At 43.7% G+C, this 18,991-nt stretch overlaps 1 protein-coding gene across 1 annotated transcript in view; it reads left to right on the top strand.

Annotated features, from left to right (window-relative positions):
• The window catches only part of FBN2 (fibrillin 2), a 1,178,594-nt gene that overhangs the window by 1,042,191 nt on the left and 117,412 nt on the right, over nt 1-18,991 (top strand). The window contains exons 44-46 of the mRNA XM_069625622.1: nt 2,565-2,690; nt 10,233-10,358; nt 18,541-18,657. Coding sequence (XP_069481723.1) covers nt 2,565-2,690; nt 10,233-10,358; nt 18,541-18,657 — 369 coding nt within the window. The remainder of the gene's footprint in view (nt 1-2,564; nt 2,691-10,232; nt 10,359-18,540; nt 18,658-18,991) is intronic.

The raw sequence follows: 18,991 nt of genomic DNA, 5'->3' as shown, positions 1-18,991 counted from the left end.
GGTGGCAGATTGAGAAAGAGGCTGTTGCAGTTGTTCAACCTGGAAAGAACCATGGCTCTAGAGACAGTGAGCTTCTGAGGGAAAGTGAGGAAATGTAGAATGCCTCTGGGGAGGTCTAGCTATAAGTGGCCATTTTTGGCAAGGTCTGTGATGTGAGGAAAGAAGGAGAGGGTTGAGTCGAAGATGATGCCAATGTTGTTTGCCTCACAGGAAGGAAAGAGTAGAGAGCCCAAGGAGGGCGGCCAGAGTGAGAGAGGGAAAGCAGGAGCAGAGTCCCAATGATAAGGAACTCCGTCTTACTAGCATTAAGGCAAAGATTGCTGGAGGTGCACCAATCCTGAATCACACATAGACAGTCAGGAATGAGCGAGGGAGGAGAGGAGGCTGAGGGAAGCAGGAAGGAGAGCTAAGTGTTATCCGCATAAAACTGAAAGTTAGAACAGAAGGTGGAGATCCGGTGGGCCAAAGGGACCAAATAGACAATGAAAAGCCAGGGTGAGAGGATAGAGCCTAATAGTAGTGAGTGCTTATAGGTTTGAACATATGACTCATTTATTATCTCGCTTCATTGTTTGCCTGTCGGTGTCAATCTTCTTTTTCAGATTGATTGGTTGGTCTATAAAGTCATCCATCTCAAGCAACCATCATACAATATGTCCGAAATAAGTCTATAGAAGAAAATAATTTCCATAAATCTGTCAATTTTCTGCTCTCATTCCCAAGATTTCTCAAACAGTAAACTAACACTGTCCATTAGAGTTTAGACATATTTTCCAAAACTCTCTCCCTCCAGATGTAGTAGTATCTCTGTTCAGGGAATACATTAAAGCCAATAGCAAAGATATGACCATGGTTCAGTGTGGTGAGTCTGATTGCTCTGATCAAGTGAATATTAATCTAGATTTATCAGCAGCAAGGTAGCGACTGGGAACAATGTACAATAAACCATAGTCGGCTACCGATAAATCACGAGCAGATGTGTCCCGCAGTGATGAAGAAATCTCTTGCCATTCTGCCGATATGTGATACCATTCAGTGGCCCCTTCTCTCATTGCATTTGTCAATGGCAATTCCTCATAGTGGTACTCTGTGCAAGGGAACCGCAGAAGGTGCACTGAAGGGCAGGATGCCTGATCAATGAAATAATCATTTCTATATTCCATACACTATATCATTGCAGGTAAAGATTTTTCCTGCACATCTGCATAATACAGCAAGGCACGTTTGCACAAGGTGACATTGGAACCTAAGTGGGACTGTTTATTGCTGACAGGGCTTCTCTATTGATTGCATCTCGGAGTCCATGTGGGGTGGACATGGGGTCTGTCATGGCATCACGACCAGTAGGACACAATGGTACTCAGCATGTCTGAGGGAACAGCTGGTCAGTGTGGAAACACCCAAAAAGACTGCATCCATTTGTATAAATGGAACAAAAGACTGAAAAAGGTCTATACCATTCGAACGAATCCGAAAATACCGAACATGAAGAGCAGGGTTCCAGGGGGTCCGGGATTTTTAAATTTGAGGGTTGCGGGGGACCCAAATAAAAAAAGGAAAAAGGGACCCTGAGGCCTCAGATCTTACCCAGGTTAGAGGGACGGAACTGACGTCGCAGCGGTACAAGAAAGCAGTGGCGGTCAGGAAAAAGGTAAGTAGGGGAGGTGGAAGGGGGAATTATGGTAGTTTAAATTCTTTAGGGTTGTTTTACCGAATTCGAAATGCAGCGAAATTGACTACTGTCAATTCCGCTGCCAACTTTTTGACTTCGGTAAAACAATCCAGATCTGGTCAGTGTCAATGTGAGCCCTCAGCCTACATGTACAAAGGTGAAAAACGGTATACAGCAACAAGTGGCTAATAACAAGGTCTAGGTGTAATGCCAGTATCAGTTATGTACCTGTGTTGTTGACACAGATGCCCAATGGCACATGGGTAGACATGTGCTGGGAAAGAGGGGCCACATGGTGGAAATGGGGATCAGGTCTGCACAAATTCTTCTTGACTGAATTCTAAGGCAGAATTCCCTAAGGATAAGCTCTGTAAAGGACTATTGATGGGTAACCCTTTATTAAGATACGCTTGGGATGGGGTGGGGCCAATCAAACATGCACCAGGTGTAGCTGCATGCAGGTTATGACGATACAACAATAATGCCTTTTGAAGGTATTTGGAGCCCGTGAATCTGCATATTTGCTTATCACTGCTCCTCCAATTATATTTTATTTGAGTGGAGTTCTGTAATCCCAATAGTGTTATGCATGGTGTTTTAATTTGTGCAAGGTATATGAATTGTGCAACTTGGCCAACTGGGTTAATTAATTAATTCTGAGCTGAAAAATGAGGCACCACACTAACGAGCACTGTTCTGAAATATGATTCTATCACTGTAGACAGCCTTTATGCATATATGAAATTGCACTGTACTCTAATATCCTGCTGCAAACATCATCTTGATTTTCATTGTTCCACAATTCTTCTTGAATTGTTTTGCACCTCTTTCATATGGGCCTGGAGGGACAGCGATGATGCACCACTGTAATACCCAATTTTGAACATTTCAGACATTGATGAGTGCAGCAACGGTGACAACCTTTGCCAGCGGAATGCAGACTGCATCAACAGCCCTGGGAGTTACCGCTGTGAATGTTCCTCAGGTTTCAAGCTTTCACCCAACGGAGCCTGCATTGGTAAGGGAGTGACATTTGTTCGCTCCAACACAGTACTCTCAGGGCACTTATTATAGGTGGCATTGTCCATATGAAAAGAACATATCAATTTTACACATTGTGTGACTTGAGAGAGGTTATGTAGTTTGTGTTCAATAGATCAAAATTAAATGAAATGTGTGCATGCTTCTGTATTCAGTTTATTAATCAGAGGGCTGCTGTAAGGCGCAAACCCTGGGCACAGCCATTTCATAGTGCACCAAAATACTTGTAAGGGGGTGGGGAATTCAATCTCTCACAGGCTTTGGAAACATTTGGATCGGTTAAGTGCAAGTGGACGGAGAAGAGCACGTAAAGTGCATAATACATTGATGTCGGACGTATCTAGTTCAGAAAGGAGGTTCACGAGTTTTGAAAGTCCATATTGCCACAGATGCTCAGCATCCTAGACCAAAGGATCGCCTTCACAGGAAAGTCTTTTGTGGAAGTGAGGACGATTCTGTACATATTGAATAGCAACTGGTCGACCGTCGCAGAAGATGGATCCAGCTGCGCTCAAAGCTCTTCCTCTCAGTGCTAAGTGCATTGAAGGGAGGTATTTCATAACGTTCTGCTTGAGATAACGCGATCCATTGTACCAATATGCCATGTGGGATATGGCAAAGCACGTTGTGTTATCTGACTTGGAGCTAGTTGAGGAAAGTAGAGCAGTAGAGTACAGATGGCCCTTCGGGTTAAGACACAGGATAAGTATGGCTGCTTTCTTCTGGATAGCATGTCGTTTTGGGGTGAAGTTATTGGGAAGACCCAGCTGAAGACTATTATACTAGTCGAGGTGTGAGAATAGCATGGTGAAAGTTTACTGAACTCTTTGAAACTTGTTCAAGCGATGGCGGATGCACCTTTGGCAAGGGTGCTTCTTTGTAAGTTCATGTATCCGGGGGCAAGGGAAAAAAGATGATCACATGTTTTTGGCAGAGGAAACAAGTGGAAGATGATACCCTAGCATGAGAGACCATCTGAAATGTATAGCTGAGGACATGGAATTCCCAAAGTAGATACGTTCAGGTTGATGTTACGTATCACCTACTCCGGAACCTGAAGCAGAAATTCAGAGATATAATGGAGATCCGATGAGGATCACTAAATGCAATGGCCAAAGTTCGTACTTAAAAGCTGTGTTTGATATGATAGCAGCTTGCAATATAGTTCAAATTATACATAACTTATATTTTGCTTTATTGCTAAAAGCATATATTTTCCATGGTATTTGTGAATAGCATGAAAGTGTAGTTTAAGGGCTTTGAATATGTGTGCATTACCATCAATGCATTGGTTAAAGTATGGTGACCAAGTATGAAAGGAATTGACCACATTTCTAGCCGAATAAAACCAGACAAGTCAGCATGCATTCAAAGTGCAGAACGATGTTCTAATTTGGGTATCATCCTGCAAACAAACCACAAGCATATGTACTCATTAAGCAACTGTGTATGTTCATAATTTCCTGTGGCTGATATTCTATGTCTGTCACTTGAGGGTAGTTTGAGAAATGACAATTGCACAAACATGGCTGACACTGTTGTGCTATGTTAAAATCGTTTTTCACAACTACTGTAGGGTCACACGAAGCAACACTTATTGGACCTACAATGTTTAACACAAAAATCTAACCTATCTCTCACTTAGTAGAGTGAGGCTCAAACTAAGGTGATCAGCAGCTTGGTGTAAACTATAGTTAACATGCACACAAGTTTGTCAAGCAATAGGTTGTCCACAAAGGCTATATACTTATTCATTTAACAACACAGGTGCATCAAACTATAATGATACAACTAAAGAACATATACATATGTACACAATCACAGCAAGGTTGTCCAATTGGGACACCTAACACACTTAATAAGTATTACAGTTCAGTGCAATACGGTTACAAGAGCTTAAGTAGGGGGAAAGATGTTAGATCACTTATCAAAGGCCTTATAAACCTATATGACCCCAACACACTGTAATTAAACTTGAAGAGTGCAACCCTAACCTGTAAATGAATGTTCAAAAGTATATCAGCTACTTAACCAAGTTTTGGATACTTCAGGGAAGTTTAAAAAGTGAGTTCAAGTTCCGTCATAGTCAATAACAGGCGTCATTCGATTCGTTAGTCAGATGTGTTAGATAGTGGCACTTTTCATAATATGGAGATTATAGGTTTCCTGTTTAGGAATGGGGCAGCTAATGATCATGACCCCAGACAGGATTCCTATACCCAGGTTCTATTATTAAATGTAAGGCAAGAATAGCTGCATGGGAGGATTTTATTACCTAAAGCACTGAATTGGTGCCAAAGGGGCACATAAATATGTAACCTAACCAGCAATTTGAACACCGATCTGGACAGAAAATAACCTTACATACATTTAGGCCATTGTGGATGACTGTTCGCACGACTGGTTGTGTCACTGGGGATCTACTGGATGCGGGTGTAGACATGACTTTGACAAACTTGACAGTCTCGATCAGTGACCTGGCAATTCTGAACACCACCAGGCCAGACTAGAGCTAAAGATAAAGTAGTACTTCTTCAAACCTCTTCTTCTGATTCCCCGATGATGGAAGACCGCCAGGATGCCAAGGTCGGGAGGAGCAGTCATTGTGACCCAGCAAATGGTCAGCAGGCACAAGGACACATACTGAAGGTCTCAGGCAGCATTAAGACTCCTGTTATTGCCAGAGAGAAGCAGATGCATCGCTATGAGGTCAAGATCCATGGAAGAAGGTGCACTGCAAGAAGCATAGCCCCAGAGCTATGCAAAATCCAAGCAAACAAGGAATCCCCACTCTGTATTAGGTAAGCCAGCAAGAGGCCCATGATTATTCTGTGGCTCAACAAAGATAGCGGGCAATGCAATACCCAGAATTGGTTAGGTCTACCAGTGCGTGGAACAAAGAATTGTGGAAAACTCCGCTGTTAAAAGGGGAACATATCATCTTACGCTAATTTTCTCAGACAATGGTAAACCCAGCAGCAGCTTTCAGCGTAGATCTGTGGCCTCTACTACTTTAGATTCTTCACTCCTGTGTAGTTCCAGATTCTCCCTTATTATGCACAGACCTGGTCTATCTGATGGTCTGCACCGTTCAAACTGTGAGTGACAGTCCATTCATGGACAGCCAGGTCAGGTACAGTCATGACATCACTCAGGTTTGGAATTTATTTTGAGGCGTTCAGCAGCTCCTTACACAGTTCAAAGCATTTCTACATACATACAGGCTACTTCATGGGTTCTAACAGAGAATGAGAGTGTGTAGTAATTTTCTTCCCCTGCTCAGTAAGAAGACAGGCAACAAAGAGAGTGAGCCAAAATGTCAGGGCTTAAAGGTTGAGGTTAGCCATTTCGGCCACTGTAGTTGGAAAATGACCAGCATGCTTGTGAGCAGCAGCCGTCTTTGACGATGACTGAGGATACCGGTGTCGACTGCCCTGTCTCACCACCTCTCTTCCCAAAGCCAACCCCTCGTCCCTTCATCTATCCTGCAGAAATACAAGGTTGGGGAAGACGCAGCTTTTTTCTTTACTAGTTTTGAAAGAATCGATCGAAGTGCACAATGGCCATCGGAGAGGTGCAGCCAGTACGTGGTGCCCTTGTTATCAGGTGTCGTGCAGGGCACCTACCAGGCTGTTGACCCCAAAGGAAACACCCCGTACAGAGAGATAAAAAAGGCTGTGTTGGATAGACTCGAGCTTGAAGATGAGTCTTATCCTATACAGCTACGTGAGACCAGACTAAAGAATGTGGAAAGTCCCTGGCAACTGTACTACCGGGTCAAGGACCTGGTGGCAAAATGGCTGCAACCACCGTCTGCTGCTAAAGTAATACTAGAGCAGTTCTTGGAGGCCCTACCACGACCGATGCAAAGATGGGTCCGACAACATCATAGAGCAACGTTGGCAGAAGCTGTAAATATAGCTTTGTCCTATCAGAAGGCCGGCTATAAAAAAGTACCTATACTAGGAGTACAACCCAGACCAACCGCTTCAACCGCAGAAATACAACCGCCCAAGGCGACAAGAACTATCTTTACAAAATGGAGACAACTGGAAGAATGCACTATCAAGCCAGAAGAAAGAAAGGCTGGATAGAGACCCAAGTCGCTACAATAGGAACAGGATACCGCCAACCCCAATGCTTTGAATGTCGAGAAAGGGGGCATAACGCCACTTTTTTGTCCAAAGAAGAAGGGTGTTGAGCCTATGGAGATCGGATACATGATGGGAGAAGCAGGTCATCACCTATCCGGTCCATACACCATTGATGTGATTCCTCTTTTATACATAATGAATTTATACCCATACGCTGCATACACGGGGAAGTCAAGTCTTATCCGTTGAAGAAAGTACACATAGAAATACAAAAAGAGTCAACAGATATCCTAGCTGACGTTTGGCCCTCACTGCCCACCCCAGTTGTGATAGGAACCAATCTGCCTCCGTTTAGAAGGGTTGAGCAAAGCACCCTATTCACACGAAACGATAGAAAGAAGGGAGGAGAAACCCAAAAGAACCTGACAGGAGTTAAGAGAAAACCGACTAGCACGGAGTCGAGCCATATATACTACCCGACCCATAGGGTGGGAATTAGGGGACCTCGAGCTCCTTGCCACGATCTACAGGCAGGTCATGAATACCTCTCCTCAGCAAGCAGGGCCAGAGTTTTCAGCTCAGGTGCATGCCCTGTTGTAATCTGCATCCTCTGTTTCGTCTGTAGCTCGATAGGAAAAAAAACAGGAAGGATTCAGGTGTGAGCCTTTATTGGTCCAGGCAAAACATCAGAGCAAGGGGGGAAAGGGGAGGCCACAAAGAGAGGGGTAAAACCTGTCTGAATTGTTTCTGTTAGGTTACAAACGTTTAGACTAAAAAGAGGCAAAAATGCTTTTTTTCTTTCCTTTTACTCTCCGTTTTGTAAATTATGCTTTGTAAATGGCATTTATAATGGAGACCTATTGAATTCACCAAATTTTAGCAGACGCTAAATGCAAGCAATTTTTTACAGCGATTCATTTATTTTAGGTCTGCCTGAAAAACTCATGCAGGTGTAAAATAAGGTGGTTTTGCAGGCGGAGCAGAAATCAGGAGTCCTAGCCCCCCATATTTCCCCTGCCATCTGCCACTCCACTTACAAAAACTTTTAACATCCCCCAGGGTGTAAGAGCAAGGGGAACCACATACACCTTCGGGGTCATTTTTGATCGACAGTAAGGTGGTATGCTTTCATGCTCTATGGCGATCAAAAATGATCATTAATTGCATGCAGGGGAGGGGACCAACAACAATAGCACTTAAATGCTGTTGGGTCCCTCCCCTGCTAACCCCCTCGCCTCCACCACCTCCAAGCAGCAGAAAGGAGTGTAAAAGTAGAGAATAAAAACGCCTTTTGGTTTCCTTTAACTCTCAGGTTATGCTCTTCGCAGATGACATTGGAAAATCCCAAGCAGGTGTAAAACTAGAGGGGGGGTCATTTGCATTAAATCAACATTGCTGTATAGGACTATTAACGTTGGCACGTATGTGCTGTTTGGTCCTTTGCATGCAAGTCTAAACATTCACGAGGAGGAGGAGAACACTGAAGAGTAAAATAGGTCATATTCCCATATAAGCCACTTTAGTTTTGCTCTCCGTCTTGTAAAGAAATAAATACCACTTGCAAATTAAGCTTTGCTGGCGGCGTTAATTGATGGATTTCCATGGAATCTGCCTGGTCCTGAGCAGGTGCAAAACCAAGGGAGAGTCGATAGAAATCCATTTATATTTTTGCACTTGCATGAAAATCTCATGCGGGCGTAAAACGAAACACACTGGCAAGACAGAGGAGGTCAGCAGGGCAGAGATCCCCAACTTGTCACTGCAGTAAAATGGCGAGAGCCGGAATTAGTGGCATAAAGCATTGTGCCTCGTTTTTTACGTGTCCGTTACCTCCTCGGCCCCATTTACAATGTGGCAATAGGTGGAGGGTAAGAGCAAGGCATAAACGACGTACACCCTACCTTACTTGTATGCTCCACGGGAATCAAGAATGACCCCTGTCTGTTTTTTGTGGACCAGATCATGTTCTGGCCATTTGCCATGCGTCTTGCATCACTAGCTAAATTTCAATTTCTCAATCCGGACACTGAGCACCCACCTACCTGCAAGCCGGTCATATTTCGCCGTCAGTCGACATCAGACAGCGCAGACATTTTCGCCAAGAGCCAGTTGCGTGTTGGCTCATATTTGAGCTACAAAAAAAGAGAAAACAGATAAGGTCCTGATGCTGGATAAGAACAGGGGCCGACAGAATGTTTTTCAATGGAATTGCGCCATTATAAAAGGCTTATGGAAATCAGGCTCACGGAGGAAAAATTAAGGAGGGCCTGATTTACAAACATGTTTTCAATGGGACTTAACCATGGTACACATTTTTTGTAAATCAAGCCCTAAATTGTTGAATTATTACTGAAAGTATTGTATTATTGTTTACTATTATTAGTACACATACAGGCACGCTCAGGCACACACACCTACATACGTCCAGACACACTCACTTTGTATGAACTCTTTCATTTCTCAAAAGGGGAGGGTCTCTCACTTTTAATTAAAAAAACAATGTCGCTATTCTCCACTAACGGGGTGTGAGAGGGCAGAGAACCACTTAAAACCTGTTTCAGTATCAAAGCGCAACCCCTTACAAAGGACTGACAATCCAAGCTGACTCAAATGTGGATAATAGGTTACTTCTTACGCGTCTCCGACAAACAAAACCCAAAGCACTTCGAGACCTTCACAACGGCAGTTCAGGCTATGCAAATGTTGCATAACCTAACATCCTAGGCTGCTTTCTGATGTTTATAAACTGTTTCTTTGTTCTCTGTGGGAACCCCCATCCAGAAGCATGTGTTATAGTTTTGTCATAGTCATAACAGCCTGATTCCTGGAATTTTTTGCACGGTTCAAAGTGACTTTGCACTGCCGACACAAGCCCTGATTCATGGAACTGTCCAAAGTGTATTTTTGCAGTGCAAAATCAGTGCACGTGGCCTTTTTTGCAGTACAAAATGACTTTGCACTGCAGAAATACACTTTGCAGAGTTCCATGAATCGGGCTGGTGTGCACATCATGTACATCACAGCACTCTAGAAATACCGAAGTTCTTAGTAGTCGAGGCATTGTCATTGTATTTGTGCTGTGCTCTCCTGCAATGGCTAATTTACAGTAAATAATGTTATTATGTGTGATAATGTCAAATTAGCCTTAAAGCTAGTTTTCCAGGATTGATTTGCTTCAGGCTGTGCCCATATTTTTAATGAACGAGAGGGGACGAAAAATGGGAAGCATTTCTGAAAGGAATGAGCCTAGTTTGCCTGAGAGTTTGAAGCAGGTGCAGCGCTATCTCTAAGCCCTGGCACCTCGTGCTTGCCTTGTAGGATCCTGCCTCGCCAAGGTCTACCTGACAGATGCTTCTGGAGGAGAGCAGCTTCTACGGCTGAACATACCTCTGATGCGTGCCATGTGCTTTCTCCATTTCCCACAGACCGCAATGAGTGCCTGGAAATCCCCAATGTCTGCAGTCACGGCGCATGCGTGGATACGCAAGGAAGCTACCAGTGCATATGCCACAATGGCTTCAAGGCCTCCCGAGACCAGACCATGTGCATGGGTATGTTATCATATAGTATGTCTATGAAAAGCATGTATACTGCCGCCGTCACCTATGGAGTGGTTTTATAGCATTGCGCCCCTGGCTGGGGTTTCTCCTAATCTCGGCAACTGCTTGTATATTACTGGGGAGTGAGAGATGACCACCTAAATAATAAAACTTGGCAACATATGCAGAATAATATACATGTATATATGGGCAAAGGATGTCTGTTGCAGCGGTTGCATGAAAACATGTTGAACGCTAGGGGGAGGCACTCCATGTGAATACGCTTCCAGCAGTTGACAGCCAATTGAGTTTAAACAGATTTCACTTTAGCTGTAACTGACATGGGATGATAAAGTAAGTGTGCTTTAACTTCACAAAGAACAGTTCCGGAGTGGTGAAAATGGCTGCCAAGAGTAGTGGAGCTGTTAACAGTAAAAAATCAAAGTAGTGGAACGCCGCGTCCGACTTTTCCCGCTCACTTCAACCTCTGACTTTCAGCGTCTGCTGATGAACACTATGACCTGTGGAGGAGCAGAGTTGGGAGAAAAGGAGAGGCGACAGTAGGATACCAGCGGATAGAGAAATGGGTTTGAGAAATGGATTATGGTGGTGGTTTTGGGTAGAGGAAATGATAATGCCTGTATGAAAGGTGAGAATATTTGCTTGATCCTAAATGCAACATATCCTAGTTCCCAGCAGGTTGGGTCTACCATTCATGCAGTCAAGATTTTAAAGACATCAGGTTGTCACTTTAATGTTTCATCTTCCCCGTGAAAGAATATATCGATTGTGGTTTATTCACCTGAACAGCTTAGGCAAGACGCAGTAGAGGCAAGGGAGCATGCATATTTCTGAGGCAAAACCCCTCACTTAAAAAAAGGCATATATTTAAAACTCCAGATTCAGAAACTATTCCAAAATATAACACCTCAGCAATTAGTCTTCAATTAGACTTTCGTGCTCTGCATGATAAAAAGTAATGCTATATTTAGGTCATCAATCTACCCTAATATAAGGCTTTATCATTACCCCAGGTTCATAATTTTAAAGGGATTTTAAAAATGTACTTTAGACCTACCTGGTGTTATGTCAATCTTAGATAGCAACATTACTGTGAGAGATGAATAAAATATGCAGCTGTAATCTCAAAAAATAAATAATGGACTCATCTGGGCACCATATACCTAATTTGAGTATTTTATTTTTATTTATGTATTATTTATTCATTGGGTATTTATAATACACCTGTACACAATGTGCTTTGAGGCACAACAAGACGAGCGTGAGGGAAACAGGGAGGACAAAATCAAAATTATCCTATTAGACCTTGTTACTTTCGGTTCATGCAATTGCAGTAAAGAGAACTGCAGGGGAGAGGCGATGGGGGGAAGTGCCAGTCATGGACGGAAGGGCCAGAGAAAAACAAGTGCATGGGGAGGCCCGGTGGACAGAGACAGAGGAAAGCAGTGAGTGCAGGGGAAGGAAGGTTCATGAGCTAGGTGCGAGGTAAAGGGCTGGAAGGGCAACAAGGGTGCAGGCCAAGCTAGTGCAAGGAGAGGGGCCTCGAAGGGCAAGTGCAGGCAGAGGGTAGACTGGGATATTAGCAGGGGAGGGGGAAAAGGAAGGAAGATGAGAAAAGGAAGGTCTAGAGAAGTTTACAGATTTTAAGGGATTTGGCTCAAATCTGAGAGGGGCAGCAAGGCCATTCCAGAGGGAGGCACCTGTGGAGGAGAGATATCTACCCCCAATCTCTGAATGGAAAAACATCTGATCAGCAGAGAGTTAGAGCCAGACGACCGAGGTGCTCTAGCAGAGACGCATTTAGCAAGGGAGTTTGATGTAGAGTGGTCCCAGGCCCCGGAAAGCCTTGTGGTTGATGCAGAAGGTCTTAAACTTGATCCGTGCAGCAACCAGAGCCACTGGAGAGATTTTAGTACTGGGGAGATGAGGTCACTGGGTTTGAGGCCAAGGATACGTCTAGCAGTCCTATTCTGGATTAGTTTAAGGGGGCGAAGGGAGGAGTTTGGCAGGTTAAGGAAGAGGCTGTTGCAGTAGTTCAGCCTGGAAAGGACTAGAGCGCTGGAGACATTGAGTTTCTGTGGGAAAGTGATAAAAGTGAGAATGCCTCTGAGGAGGTGCAGCTGAAGGTCGGCCTTCTTGGCACGGTCAGTGATGTGGGAGGAGAAGTAGAGAGAACTATTATGATTGCATTGTGAGTTATACAGTGCAAATTATTCTTTGAGTGGTGTTTGGGCTTTGATTAGGTGTTGGGTGTCAAACTAACTACACATGCAATGTCAGTCCTAGAAAGGTCTGGATTTTTTAGCCTTCCTGTGTAACACTTGCAACGTGCAGAGGTGGCAGCCCGAGTGTTTCACCAGGGGATCTGTTGAGACATACTTTATTAAAAGAGTCCACTGAATGTGGTCCTGCCCAGTTAATCCTTCACGTCTACGTTGAGTAAACATAATCCTTCATTTACTCCCATTTTCGATAGCAGGAAAGTGTAGAATAATCAGAAATATATTTGAATAATAACAAATACATTCCTTCCAGAAGGATACAATAAATGAGGAGATTGTGGAAACAAGTGTTTAACAGTATTGTCAAACTACACCCTGGACAATGAGAGCTCCAAGAGAACTTTCAGCAGGTTAGCACTTGATGCAGACATCGCTGAGATTGAAAGGGTTGTTCACCATACTATGCAAGTGCCACTTAAAAACCTAGACACCTTAACAAATATAGTTAAACAGTTTGGACAGGAGCTTATAAGGGTTAACCTGGAGCAACATCTGTGACCAGAGATCAGCATCATCCATTAATGTCCAAAGCATGGACATTAGCTATAAAGACATAATGGCGGTGCCATACACTCAAATAGAGGTCTCTCCTAACCACCTAGATTAGGTCCTCAGTTTATGCAGTACTGTGGAATGTCTGCCGCAACACTTTCAGCATTTCCTGCTGCACATTCCCAGCCCCATCTGCCGCCTCACTTTTAACATAGTTTTTGGAAAGAGTGTGCGTCAATTTCAGTGATGTGTTTGACGATTTGAAGAGAGTGTGCATATGCTGGTCATGGCTGCGAGACACTGCACGGCCACAGTGAGGCAAAAGGGTGATATACTACAAGCTGGCAGACACTGTCCGTTTGCAGTGGGATGAATGGGCGAGACACTTTTACGGTGAGGCACTCTGTATTCCCACTGAGATAAACAATGTGTTTGAGAGAGTTTGGCTTTGCAGGAGATGTCAAGAGTATCACATTCAAGGAATCAGCCTTCAAGGCAAAGCGCACTTGCCACACACACCGACACCTGCTACCAAGCTCTTTCAGCCAGTAGCCAGACAGATCTTCTAACCCAGGCCGTCATCAAGCACCCTAACCTAAGCCATGAACAGGCCATAGCTTCCACCCCCTCCATGCCCCGCACCGAGCTACCCAGCAGACTGGGCACACAGTTCCTCAGTGTCACATCAGCCCACAGCCTTCACACTAGAGGGCAGGCAAGAGCTTTTCAAACAGCTTTGACAGTTTTATCAAGTTATGCTGAAAAAATAATGTCATTAATAAACTTTTGGCTCTGCTCGATTGTTTTGGCAGGTACAGTTAGTATACTATATTCTTCAAACCACTTCTGCTTAATGGCTCCATTTAGGCTGGAAATGGGTGACTAAGAACTACATACATGGCATTGTGTGAGAAGATGTTAATGTGATGATATATTATCAGTACAAACAGATTTAATATTATTACCGAAGGCATAAACCGAAACATTTTAATTGAAATACATTTTTAAAATTTAATTTGGGAATGTCATTACAAATCTCCCCCTTAATGGATTAATCTTTGGACTACTGATGAAGAAGGATCCACCTGGAACTTGGATGGGAGTACAGCTCCAAAATCTGCTGTCATAGAGATGCAACTGGTCCATTTCCTCGCAGGCCCATTTGTTGGAAGCCCATTTGTTTGCCCTTTTTTCACCAGAAATATAGATGTATTTAATAAGGTGGGAGGTTGCGCAGGGTTGCGGGGGTCTCCTCCCACATTTGTATTGTGGTGAAATGTGTTAAAAAAAAGACATTTGCGCAAATGGGCCTCAGGGACACATTTTCTCAAGGAAACATTGTAGATCCCATAGAGTTAAAGACCCAGTTTTCCAAGAAAGAGTAAGTCTTACTCCCCTATCCCCCATTCCAGGGGAGCTTTTGGGGTGACTGTTGTGGACCAAGACCTATCTACTGCCTGAACACTGAGACAAGTATCCTGCTCACTGCAGTTGAAGGACATGTGCCAGTGCTCTTTGGTAGCCTTCATGGCATGGAAGTGCAGAACCAAGGACTAACCTTGTCCTTGGAGACTGTGAAATGGGTCTCCCAGCAGCTCAAACACCAATAAACAGCCCACAGCCCTGCCTCCTGTCTCACAATGCTTTTTGAGCCAGCTCAACCATGCTGACATTACTTTGAGCTGCCACAGTACCCTTGGTGCTGCCTTTGGCACTTTTATTTGCTTTTACCCGCAACGAACTATCTCGGCGCCCATTCGACCAATTGAAATGCAGAGTCTCGATATGTATTAACTGCCACCGCAATCCGTGGGGAACAACTGTCTTGACCTGTCTCGATATAGTGGAAGCTATCATCTCGCTTGCTAATTTGAACAACTGGAAGCCATCATCTCAACCCATCTCGAAATGCTAACTCGACCCATTGGACCTCATTATCTCAACCTTGACCGCTGAGTCGACTCCTTGGGAAGCTGACATTTACCTGTCTCAACACCATTTGGAATGCTTAAAAGCACCTACTCAAAACGCTCTAGCCCCCAAGAACAAGCATCACATGTTTTTGAAGTGCTTCTGGACTCCTAGGCTGCGTTAAAAAACCCTAGTGAAGTTTAAGACCCCACTCTACCTTTTCAAAGACACCTTTTTTAGAGTTTGGTATTGCTGCTGAAATTCCTGCCTGTTTATTCCTATCTCCAAAACCCAGAGTGCCGTTTTCGTTACAAAGTTTGCATTCTCTGTCTTATCTTCCACAGGGGTGTCTTGGTAGTGTTCCTATTAGTTGTGTTATTTCAGTTTGGTTAAAGTTATGTATTGTTATTAGATCTTCAGTGTGCATTTCTTTTGTTTTTGGTTCACCAGTACATTTGTTGTTTGCATTGCTTCAGTACCAGCTGTTAGGAAATATTTCTCTTTTGGCCACTTTTCTTCCATAGTTATTCGGTCCCCCAAACGTCTTGCTTTTGTTTCTGAACATGTCCTGACTTTGTACAGGGAAGTGAAGCCTTCAGCTTTGCCCCCATGGCCTTCACCCATTTTTGTTGGCTGTCACTGGAACTCACTGTCTCCATCTTGTGAAGTGTCCTAAAGAGGTCTGCATTGGTGCTTTTTGAATTTATCCATCACCAAGGTTTGGACTCTGCTTCTGGACCCGACCAGAAGAATCCTTGCACCCGCAGCTCCTAGGCAGTTCTCACCAGAACCAACAATGGAAATCTAAACTCCAGTGACCCCCAGTAGACCCATCCAGTCTTCTGGAAAAATCGGAGTCAGGGGGCGAGTAAATGCAAATCATTTGTCTCCCCCTGTCCTCTATAGGATAACATTGAGAAAAGACTCTTTGTATCCTTCCATTCCGCTGGTTTTTAGTCATTGTATCAAGTCAGCGTAACCTGAAAGAGAAGAACACATTTTTACTTTTCTAGTAGCTTTGTTGCATCTCTTGAACATTTCACCAACACAAGTACTTTACCTGCATCAGATACACTTTGCAGAGAAGCAGTGTGACGTTTCACACTTCGTAGGGATTGGACTTCTGAATCTATAGCACATTTCTTGTGTCTTGATTCCGTCTCACTGCATCTCATATTTTATTTTATTAATTTAAGTAATTGAATGGATTTTAGAACCTATGGGGACTGTATATATGTTTATTGTTGAGTGTTTTGCAATATTGTTACCTGCTTGTTTCATTTTTTTATTGTGTGTTTTGGGTCTAGAATAAATATAGTATGCTTGTGCATTCCTGTCTCAAATGAATTATTGTGTGTTTCAGAATAACATTGGCTACTCTCCATTGCAAGCTTGATTGGGATTTGGCTAACCTCTCAGAGTTCCCCTGTTTAATGTTAATGTTAATGTAAAAGGTATTTGTACCGTGCACCGTCACCAACAGAATTGGTCCCCAGGCGCTCAGGCGGATCTGCAAACGATAAGGCGGGATGGGTTAGTAAGGTGAAGAGTGAGTAGGATAGTGAGAGGAGTGGTGTTCTGTTGGCAGCTTCAGTTTGGTATACACCGTGAGCTGAGCTTTGGTACGAATATTGGTTCGATGTCAGTCCTTGTGTGCTGTTGGTGCAGCTCATATGTTGTTTGTTTGTTGTTGCATTGTGGTGAAGTGCATGCGGCTTGCTGTGCGAGAGGTGGTTGTGTGAGATTTTTGTGTGGGTTAAGTATGCAGACATTTTGATCTTTTTGGTTAGTGGGTTATATGTTTCACAGCTAACCTTCGCAGTATGGCTAGATGCCTAGATTTTGAGAATCCTGTATGGTGGGGAGAGGCCCTGGTCTCACAACACACCCAGTTTCACCATACAATGGACAAAGATGTAGGCCAAACCTAGATTTGAGAGTTCTGCAAAGTCGTGAGGAGGTCTAGGTTTCACAATGCACTACGTTTCACCGTATGGTAGACAAGATGCAGACTATACCCAGACACGAGAGTCCTGTATAGTGGGAAAAAGGCCCAGGCCTTACAACAGGTGGGTATCAACATACAATAGACAGAAATAAATGCTCCATCTACATTCAAGAGTCCTGTAGCATGGGACAGAGGTACGGGTATCCCGACGCAGTACGTTTCACCATACGATAGACAAAGGGGAAGGCTACACCTAGATTTGAGAGTCCTTTGGAGTAGATGCGACACAGGCTAATATATACAATAGTAGCCAAAGTGGCACCCGCTAATATTCACAAATATATCTAGATATGCTGCAAGGCAACATTCACAATCCTGCCTGGATGCCAATCAGGCCAGCGTTCGCAAATTGTATCCAGTGTGGCCATTGTTATCATTGTCCGGTGGAGGCTAATGTTCATAGCTCTATCCCGGCATGGCATTGCTAACATCTATAGTTCTAAGTGTGGCATTTGCTGATATTCACAAATGTGTCTAGATGCGACTCAGGCCAATGTTCACAATTCCATCCAATGGTAGCACCAGCATTTTGGGTGCGTATGGCCTGCACTCGGCTGCGCTAACCTAAAATGTAAAGGGTGTAAACCATTCAGGTTGTGTCTGTTTATTCCTTATGAGTGGAATTGCTGCTGCTTGAGTACTAATGTGGGGCTGAGTAGGCACTTTTGTCACTACTGAGCCCTGTCCTCGTGCTGAGGAATAATTATTTAATCTCACTGGAAGACGCTTGAAATCACACACGCTGTGGACTATTAGGAGGAGCGCACTGAATTCGATTATACTCCAAGGGTGCTGTTAACAATGAATGAGTGGTTTTCTAATGGCACAAATCATGCCAGCTCGGATATCATTTGTCTTAGCGACACCTTCCCCTTTTCTTGCCAGCAGATTGGAGGTCTGCTTTACACATGTTTTATAAAAGCTGTTTACAGGACTTTTCGAACGAAGTGAATCATTTGTGATGTTCCACATCACTGTAACAATGTTTCAAAGACATTTTGTTTGTATGTTTCTGAAAATGAACATATAATGAGATGCAGTTGCACTGTGCTTAACATTCCCCACTTCCCAATTTGTAAGCCTTTGTGTTGGTTGCATGGACGGGTGAACGCATTGTCTTCTTCAATTAAGAACACACTTGGGTGCTGGCATACTAGCACTGTGATGTAAGTAATTGTTTCCAGAATATGGGGCTTTTTGGTTGGCAATATCAAAAGGAGTTGTCCCTGTTGGCGTACATGCTAGAAGGGTAACCTATGCTATGTGACTTCCATCGCATTGTCCATTAGGTTTACAGCGAACATTTGCTTGGAATTCCCAGCGAGCACTGAACCACTGCCCAAGGACATATCTACATCTGAATCTGATGACATTTTATGGGATTTGTAATCTTGTCCTCCTCTTCGGGGTGCATCCCGTAAGCTACACACAGCTGGGAACGAAAGTCCCTTCCTCTGTAAACATGTATTTCCTGTTGCAGATGTCGATGAATGCGAAAGACAGCCATGCGGAAATGGGACTTGTAAAAACACAGTTGGATCCTATAACTGTCTCTGCTACCCAGGGTTCGAACTTACACATAATAACGACTGTATGGGTAAGTACAGAACTGAAACCGTTCCCTTCAATGTGTCCTTTGTCACAGCCTCATGCATCGCTTTAAGGGGGTAGTGAATTAACTTTGGAGGAGGGCAAGTAAACAGGAATCATTGATCATGATGGCAGATAGGAACTTCCAGTCTGTCCAGTATGCACATTTAGCAGTTTCATGCCATAAATTGTCTCCACGTTTGCACGTATTGACTCACTATTTTGTCTCTTATACTTTTGCTGCAAAGGTTTTACATGGATTGCATAACTTACTCTGCCTAAATCTGCACCACTTCTAACATGCCATCGCACGTAGCACCACAGCATTCAGACCCAGACCT

The sequence above is a fragment of the Ambystoma mexicanum genome, chromosome 6p (genome assembly GCF_040938575.1).
Source record: "Ambystoma mexicanum isolate Mex_15411 chromosome 6p, UKY_AmexF1_1, whole genome shotgun sequence".
NCBI classification, from domain to species: Eukaryota; Metazoa; Chordata; class Amphibia; order Caudata; family Ambystomatidae; genus Ambystoma; species Ambystoma mexicanum.
The sequence above is the reverse complement of the archived record's forward strand: the minus strand, read 5'-3'. Positions and strand labels throughout refer to the sequence as shown.